The 9,962-nt window shown below is 27.9% G+C and overlaps 1 protein-coding gene across 1 annotated transcript; it reads left to right on the plus strand.

The window, feature by feature from the left end:
• Window positions 1–6,561: 6,561 nt before the first annotated feature.
• LOC124840936 (VQ motif-containing protein 1-like) lies at window positions 6,562–6,825 on the plus strand. Its single transcript, XM_047317076.1, has one exon. The coding sequence runs from the start codon at window positions 6,562–6,564 to the stop codon at window positions 6,823–6,825; it is 264 nt and encodes an 87-aa protein (XP_047173032.1).
• The last annotated feature ends 3,137 nt before the right edge of the window (window positions 6,826–9,962 follow it).

Consider the following 9,962-nt stretch of genomic DNA (forward strand, 5'->3'; position numbering starts at 1 on the left):
CTCTCCTTGTTCAAAGTTTCTTATTTGTGTAATTTGCAACGAAGATGTGAACTCTCTAGGCAAGTTAGTGTGTAATGTGTTAGTGAAAATTAACCAAGGTAGATTATCTGTGTGCATGTTTTCAGTCTTTGAAATTACGTTGAGCATAATAACGCTCATAGTTTGTGATTATTATCTGTGCCACTGCCAGAATACTCTATGACAGTCTAGGAAAATCATAACGAAAAAAAAAATTAAAAAAAGACCCTACTGCCTCGGTTCAGCCTCCAACCGAGGCAGTAGAGGGAGAGGAACAATTTCGGTTCTAATAACCGAGGCCGAATCGTACCATTTTTTGTCTCGTTTCAAAATCGAGGCATAAAGTCTACCACTTTTTACCTCGCCTGAATATGCCTCGGTTCAGGAACCGGTGCCTATCAGCAAAAATAACCGGTGCCATTTCCTTTAACTGTACTAGTGAAGGGGGAGATTATTAGCCTAAAGATGAACTTTAGATGTTTTGATGATGTCTCAAAGTAAAGTCTCAAGTGCTCAAGTTGCAAAAAGACCTTCATGAAGACTTGTTTTGTGTTAAAGCTTTTGTAATTTAGTAGTTATATATATATGAAGTGTTATTTATCCTGATTCCATGTATTGTATGCTTTAAAATTCGTTTTGGAGTCAGAAAAACTCTACAATGATCGATTAGCACTTAAGATAATCGATTATGATAGAAAGGTTTTTGAAAGTAGCCAAAAACTCATTTTGTCTCTGGAATAATTGATTATCATTAGTTGGTAATCGATTATGACTTACCATAATTGATTATCACGACTAGCCATTGGAGTTTTTAGGCATGTTTTTAACCGTTGTGCATTCATTAAATGCATAATCGATTATCACATGTTAAATAGCTTACAAATGAGTTTTAGTAGTATCCTTGAGTGAGATCTTTATGTATTAAGTTGAGACTCTCATTCTAATTTTCAAGACATACGCAAATCTTATTTGTTTACTTGTGTGTTGTGATAAATGTGTTCTGGTTTGTGTAACCCTTATGTTATGGCTTTGAGAACTTGGTGTTGGCATAGAGCGAAAACTTTCATGGGAGTTGTGATTGAGTGTTATTGTTATTGCTAAGTGAAGCCTTGTCATCCTTTGTGAAGATTCAAAGGAGGTAGTCATCCTTCGTGAAACATTTAAAGGAGGTAGTCATCTCTTGTGGCTTTCAGGAGAAGTGAGTTTTATCTCTTGGGATAAGAAGAGAAGTGTTCTAAACCTTAAACTTTTTGTTGTTTTGTGATTGTAACAGTTTGTTGGTTTTGTGACAGTGGATCATTAATCCTCATTTGAGATTAATAACTAGACATATGATCCTTGTGATATGAACTAGTATAAAATCACCTGCACATTTTTCTCTCTTACTTACTCTCTTTATATTTGTTTTAAATTTATTGCTAAGGAAATTTGAATTATAAGAGAAAATTATTAAAGGCACAATTTGTGATAAGAAACCAATTCACGTCCCTCTTTGTTTGTTATTCACGCTAACCATTATGTTACACTGTTCTGACAATAACTGTAATCTTCTAGTTGATTCTTGATCCAGAGTAGTTGTGAGCGACATATATATATATATATATATATATATATATATATATATATATATATATATATATATATATATATATATAGTCTGCTTCTACAGTTGATAGTCCAATAAAGTGACAGCCTCCACTTGTGCTTTTGCATTCCACTTTGTCTCCAACATAATTAGCATTGTAGTAGTCTTCTAATTTGAAGCTTTCACTTCCTTTGTAGTATAGGTCAAGGTTGGTTATTCTTATCAGATAGCGAAAGATTCACTTAACAACACTGAGATGAGTTTCTCTAATATATTTATATAATAATATCCTTTTACACCATATATCAACATAACATATTCATCTAGGGAATGACACATTCTCTCATATTCACTCATATATTCATATAGATCCAAATTATCTTTTTGACTTGAGCAACAAAAGTTTTTTGCAGAAAAATATTCTCTTATGTTTCAGTTCTCATAAACATTCATCAAAATTCATCAAACCACTTATATTTCGTCACCTATATGAATACTGAAGCTCTAAATCCCAATAAAAACATAATTTTGACAAATTAGTTTGTGTATAAACTAACTTATAAGGGAAATTAATTTTAATTTCTTTCTATATGTAAAAAAGAAGAAATTGTGGAAAAAAATCGTTTAAATATATAGTAAGCTTGCTATATGTTATAATAATCAAGTGAAAAAGCCCATACTTTTAAGTATTTGTGATTGAACTATATAAGACTGTTTCATATTATCTGTGCATGATTAATATTAGATAACTTTGTTAGAAATTTGAATTCCTTTAACGGTTATAATGTTTTCGTTCGGAATATTTTTATTTTTAAGAATAAAAAATATATTATTACATTAGTCTTGGCAATTATATATCCTTTCAAAAAGATTGATAAACAACTTCTCGCTGTCGCTGTTATCATTGACACGGATTCTTTTAGTTTAACTAGTAATAATAAAATAATAATAAAAATAATAGTAGAAAATAAAATTGATAAATTGACTAATTTTTTTCTTTTTAAGACTGATGAACTATGGGGCCAAAATCTGAAAGAACCAAAAGTTTCCATGGAGTGCAAAGTGCCACGTGATAAAAAGTCAAGGTTTGTGCCACAAGAAATAAATAAAGCTGAAATTTGTCAATATATATTTTTCTCATAGGAGATGAATTAGTCCTTTGTGAACTATGAATGAAGAGACTGTTTCCTTCTTAATGTATTAATTTTCTTTTTTCTGTTCACAGCGGAGACGAAAACTTTGACATATGATTATGATGTCTTATGACAAAAGTTTATTCTGGTTCTGTTTTATTCTAGAACAAAATCTGGCTCCAAACCTTAAATTTAGTTGCGGCTGGTTTTAGCTTCGTTCACGTCAACACGATTACAATAAGACACCTTCGTCATTTAATTCATACTTAATTATTGGACTACTTTTCATTAAAGTTTTATTAAAAATTATTATTTTATTAAATATTGAAATTATTTTTTATTTTCGTTTAAATATTTCATCGTTTGTTTTTATTTTTTAAGTTATAAAAGATTGAAAAGAACCAACGTGAATTAATAAAATGTGATATAAAGAAGAAGATAAAATGAGAATTACATCAGTTAACAATAGCAATGGCAAAATATTTAAATAAAATAAAAGTTATTTTAAATATCCAAACAAAATCTTTAATTAAGCTTTTAAAATAAGATAACGGAGGGCAACGAAGACTTTGACTAAATCTATACTAAAGGAATGTGCCTTCATTCGAGAGAAAAAGGTAAGAGCTCGTTCTTTCCTTCAGGTCTCTCTCTCTCTCTCTTTTCTTCAGTTCTCTGATTGCTTTCGTGCAAGATATTCATTCGAAATTATACAGGTCCGACTCTTTCTTATTTGATAAGACATAATTAATTAATGAAAAGCAAAAATATTTATCACCAATATCAATGGAGAGGACATTATCGAAATAACACATTAGTAAACATGTTATCTCCTAGGAGACTAGGTTTTGACGAGATATTGTTTAAATTTTGTTATGTTTAAACTTAAAGAGTTTAAGATAGACTTTGTTTAGACTACAAACTTTAGGTTAGACATTTTATTGTTTATTTTGATGTTAGAACTATTTGTTATATACTTGAATTCAACAATTTGAAATATATATTTTGTTATGGAAAATTTGTTATATTTCAAGTCTTAGTTTCATGATTATAAAAGTAAAATTATAAAAAAAAAAACAAGTTTAAATTTATTATGGTTACAACATACTTAAATTTACTATTTTTATTTAGAGTTAAATATGTTTTTGGTCCCTTAACTTTAAGTGAAAATTGGAATTAGTCCCTCTTCAAAACTTTGGACTAATTTAGTCTTCAAATTTTAGAAATGTGTGAAATTAGTCTTTTTAACCAAATTTTGTTAACTTTATTTGATATTTCAAACGCATTTCTAAGTTACATTGAAGAAAAAATGTGTCAAAAGATATAAACAACTCAGATGCTATCATGAAACACACTTGAAACATCAAATAAACCTAACAAAATTTAGTTAAGAAGACTAAAGTCACACATTTCTAAAGTTTGGGGACTAAATTATGCCAAAGTTTTAAAGAGGGACTAATTCCAATTTTCACTTAGTTAAGAGACCAAAAACATATTTAACCCTTTTATTTGCAAATGTACAAAACTTTAAGTTTGTTGATAAATAACAAACTTAAAATTTAAGTCGATTAATTAATAACAAATTTAAAATTTAAGTCTATCACATCTAAATTTGTTGTAAAACATACTTTAAAAAACTCGATATTACATATTTAAAAAACTTATTTTGTCATAATATTCCCAACAATGGAATGAAAGGAAGGAGTATAGAGATGAGAAAACAAAGTATAAGGGTAAACGGATAAGAGAATAAATATAAGGAAGAAAATGAAAAACTCTATAAACGAAAGAAAAGAAGGTGTAAAATAAATTAAAAGTTATATATACTACAACTGCTCTACCCAATAATTGATATGATATCTTGTTTTTTTTATTAAAATAACATATAAATATGGATTTTATTTACTTTTTATTTTTTAAAAGTTTATTACATCGATTAAACACGACCGATGTAATTTACCACATTCTTCTCTAACACACATAATATCATGTTTCATCTTTATTCTACTAGTCACTTTATTTACTATTAATTCATACCTACTTATTTGTTTTAAAAAAAATTATTCAAATAAATATGTTTTATTATAAATTATTTCAAATTCCAGTAAAGGAATAAATTCATGCCTTGCTAGAGGCTTATAATCTACGCCAGTATGTTTTACCAAAAACATCTAGAAAAACATAAGGAAAGGGTAATTGCTTTTCAGACATACACATCAGTATTTTACTTCTCCTAATCAATTTTTGTCCAAGCATTTATTAAAGAGCCATTATTCTTTTCTACTTTCTAATTTTCTCTTACGTTCAATTTATATTTTCCTTTATTAAATATTGAACTTCTCACAGCAAGTTTCTTTCAAGACACACGCATCATCGAAATAAATTTTATTACTTTTTTAATTAAGTTTTATCCACTCGAACCAATGAAATGTTTTTGTCGTCCAATTTTCTCCTGTATATATTATTTCTCCTAATGTTTATAAAATTAGTTTAAATTAAATACATAACTAAAATGTTATATTAAAATTTTAAAAAGGATAAATTAAAATATTAATTAAAACCCCAACCATTAAAATACAACAGCCTAACTTTCACGCGTTCCTTTCAAGACAGATGAATCATTATGATAAAATTTACTTTTTCCTATCTTATTTGTCCATAAATATGCTAATATATATATATAAATAAAATAAAATTTCAATAATTGTTTTTATGCATATATTATACTGTATAATATAACCTTGTTTTCTTCAATCCACTTTTATGTTTTACATTACATAAACACGAACCTATAAACGTTCTATCGAGCTTCTATTTCAGTTAATAATATATATATATATATATATATATATATATATATATATATATATATATATATATATATATATATATATACTAAAAATTGTTTTATTTAGTGTATACAACTTTTTTCTTTCTTTCTCAAATAATGACTTATAATCAATTTATCTTGTTCCATTCGCTATCAGGTCATTATCTGACTATTTATTATTGTATAATTTCACGTTTAAAATATATATATATATATATCTCAGAATAAAAAAGTATTAAAAGTTTCATATCGATTAAAAATAAAATCAATTTAAAATATATAAGTAAAATTTAACCCTCGTCTTACACACTAATTTTGTATTTGTATATTTGAATTAGATTTAAAATCTCTTTTTTTTGCCATGTTTACATATAACTTTTTGCTACCTTCAAAAGAAACACTCTTGTTAAACATCCGAAGACCAAATCAAAAACATATGTGAGGAAACACGCAACATCAAATTTCATCCAAACATTAAACAAAACGAAACATGTAGAAAAAAAAATCATAGAAAGTAAAAGTGAATTCTATTACCAACCAGTTATGAATTTGATTTTTATAATTTTGCTACGTTATTTGATAATAACTTGGATTATGTTTTATAATTTTGAAAAATACCAGCTTTTTGTGGACCTAGAACAGCAAGCCGTGCCCCCCATTCTGACTTTATCCATCCTTAACTTAGGAGCATAATAAGGCACACGACCTTGAGCAGTTCGTTTTGCTAGCTTCCTTCCTTAGCTATCAAATTGCGTAACTTGACCATATCTCCCTTTTCATTTGCACACCTTCCCCCTCATTTCGCACAGGCACCAACGGTCAACTCATTTCATCTACTTACCTTCTCCAGCCGTCAATCACAACCCACCAATATTATATAAATAATCAACCCTCCTTAGAACAACACCAGCATCTTTTGCTTCAACCCCTTTTGTTCCAAACTCACTCTACTCAATCCCTTCAGTTTCTCACACGGAAAAAACTCATCTTTTTCTACTATGGCTACTGGTGGATGCAGCAGGGGACCTGTGAAGGTTGTCATAATCAACACCCAATACGTTGAAACCGATGCCACCAGCTTCAAATCTGTTGTGCAGAAGCTTACGGGTAAAGATTCCGACGCTTCGGGACCAAAGGCCCAAAGAAATAGACACGACAAAGGTGGAACGGAGAGGTCGTTTTTGATGAGAGATCTGTCGTTTAAGGAGTTCGATAGGTTACTCCGAGAGATGCCACCGATAAACGACCTCTGGGCTGAATAAACCACTTGGTTATCTTCTGCGCGCAGGTGTATGTATATAACATACATTTCTTTGTATCTGATTTATTGATTTGATTTTTCAGAGTACACCATACATACATACATATACATACGTACATTTGTTGTTTTGATATCGTTGGACGGGCGTATATACGTATTTAGAGCTTGTGGGCCTGTATTTGTTCGTTTAATAATTTTAACATTGTTTCGGTATACATCCATTGGTGTTCATTATCAGTCTCTATCAATCCTATCGAATTAATTAATTGCTAGTTTAGACTAAGACCATTGTGTCAAAGATTGTTGATTTTAAATTAACACAGGATCAAAGAAGCAACGAGGTTAATTCTTTAATTTTGTGATGTTATCTCTATAAATCCTTTTAATTTAAAAATGCTATAGCTTATTGTTGTTTTCAATTATGTATATTAAATTTTAATTATAATTACTTTACGAGTAAAAGATAAGTACTTTGAATTAGAAAATCAAAATAAGACAAATAAGTTTTGGAGAATTAGATCGGAATTTATTTAAAAGAAAAGCACATTGTATGTTTCTATTTATAATATAATAACGGGTAAATCTCGATTTTGACATACTATTGCAAGTAAACTTAATCGCATATTTATTATTTAATTATTAAATTACAATTTTGTTTATCAAATTTCTTAGTCTTCTCGTATTTTATCAATGGTTTCTGGTTGAATGATGTCACGTGAAAAAGAAGAAAAATAAAATAAAAAATAGAAACAAGATCATAACGACTTTAATTTATAAAAATTATTATAAAATGGTATGATTTTATTTTTTCTATTCTTTTACACATAATTTTATGAAAGATATAATTATAGTTGACTATAATTTCAACTGGGTTGACATTTTACATTTAATTTTTCTTCATGGGTATAAAATCTAGAAATTAAAATAAAGAAAAAAAAAAGATACAAATAAACTCGGAGTCACACTAAACGCTTGTTCCACTAGAGAACTTATATTTCAAGATACCAAATCAGTTTATAAGAAAATCAATACAAATACTACCATTTCACATAAATTCATCTCTATAGAATCAAATCTCGTATTTACTAAGTTATCAGCATAGCAAATGCATTATCTTTATGTTGAGAACATCCATAAATAAATCAAAGTGAAAGAATAAATAAACGAATTGACATGATTGAAAGAAGTAAAATATGGTGAAGAGAAATGTATTGAGACATTTAAGATCGAGGAAGAGGGAGAAATATAGATAGGTAGTTCAAATGTAAATTTGAATTGACAAATTATGAACATAATTTTAAATAATTTGAGAATGTAGCCAACTTGAAAAATGGCTAATCGAGTATTGGTTATAACAACTTGGGTCACGAGTGTATATATATGTTTTCATTTAACTTTTAATATTGAATTCTTAATTGATTTTTATATTTTAAAAGAATATTTTAATTAGGACTTGTTATAATTAGGTTTATTGAGTATGAGATACAAAAACATGATAAAAAATAACTTTTTAGTTGCATAAATGTTCTTTGAGGAGTGTTAGTGCAACTACAACTAAGTTGAACTCATGAAGGTATGAAAATAAATTGGTTAAAGTTTCATCACACCATAAAGATAAATTCAAGAATAGCAAATAATCAAAACCACAAGAAGTCAAGTCAAACATTGCATGAAGAAGGTAAGAAAAGCATGAAAAAAGTGAAAAAAAATTGGCTAAGTAACGAACAACAAAAATTGGATCTTGCGGTTTTCTCTATTTTTTTTTTCTACTAAAAGGGCTTTGGTAATTGATAAATATTTATAATAAAATATAATTTGGAGAAAAGATTGTAGGGAGGGACAACACACATAGATCTCCACACTGATAAGATATTGTCCGCTTTGGGCCAAGCCCTCACGGATTTGCTTTTGGTACTACTCCAAAAGGCTTCTTAACAATGGAGGTGTCTTATGTGTATATAAACTCATGTTCATCTCTTATTTTATCCGATGTGGAACTTTGTTTGTACCCAACAAAGATAATATTTGTCAAATCTGTTTTATTCTAGCAAATATCTTCTCAAATATTTTTAGATCTCCCAACAAAAAAATATATCTTGAAGATATTGGATTATTTAAAAGATAACTAGAGGAGATTACATTATAAAAAGAAGATTATAATAATAGAAAAGTTCAAAACAAAGTCGAGTTCAATTTTTATATAAAGAGACTTATGAAACACACTAGAAGAGCTTAGGAACCTTTTTGGAGGCCTAATTTCATCCTCTCTATCTTCTCTCATGTTCTCCACTCTCTCTTTTTCTATTTTTATGTTATTTCCACATTCCATGGAGTGCTAAGCCTTTAAGGTTAATTATGTTGTAATTTCTTAACTAGATTATGAGGTTAATGAATAAATTTGTTTGTTTTGTTTATTCTTGTTGTGATTTATTTTTATCTATGTCTTTTGCTTCTTAATTATTTTTATCTATTAAAATTAATGATTTTTACATTATAACAAGTTCGCGTGATGTTAAATCTACATAACATATCAATCGTATGAGTCCAAGGGTTTTTAATTTTAATTGAGAATTTACTTTGATTAAAGTTAGGATCTTTCATGTGTGATTGAATGAGTTTTTGCCAATAATTGTGAATGTACTTTGATTAAATGTGAAAACTTTAACAAATATTAATTAAGAATATAGTTTGGTTAATTAGCTTTTTACTTGATATAAGAGATAAAAAAATAGACATGATTAGGCATAATAATATTTAATTGGGAATCTACTTTGGTTAAATTTACAATGATTAATCTACAAACTTCTTAGCTTTTAACTGAGAATGTACTTTGGTTAATAGTGAGAATGCCAACAAATTAATTGAGAATTTACATTGATTAATTTGGAAATATAAGGCAATAGTTAACTAAACAGTAATATTTAGATAACCAATGATGAATAATATTTTGAAAAAGTTGTGAAATCAACCTATTTTCTTTATCATTGTTTATCTTGTTAAGTCTTTTCATAATTTCTTTCTTTCTATCTTTTGTTATTTTATTATCTAATATTTTGTATAATTTATTTATCTTAGTCTTCTTTTGTTACTTCTATTATTTTATTTGACTAACCCATTTTGTATAGTTTTTATAAGAAC

Source organism: Vigna umbellata, chromosome 9 (genome assembly GCF_029865625.1).
Source record: "Vigna umbellata cultivar VRB3 chromosome 9, Vumbellata_1.0, whole genome shotgun sequence".
NCBI classification, from domain to species: domain Eukaryota; kingdom Viridiplantae; phylum Streptophyta; class Magnoliopsida; order Fabales; family Fabaceae; genus Vigna; species Vigna umbellata.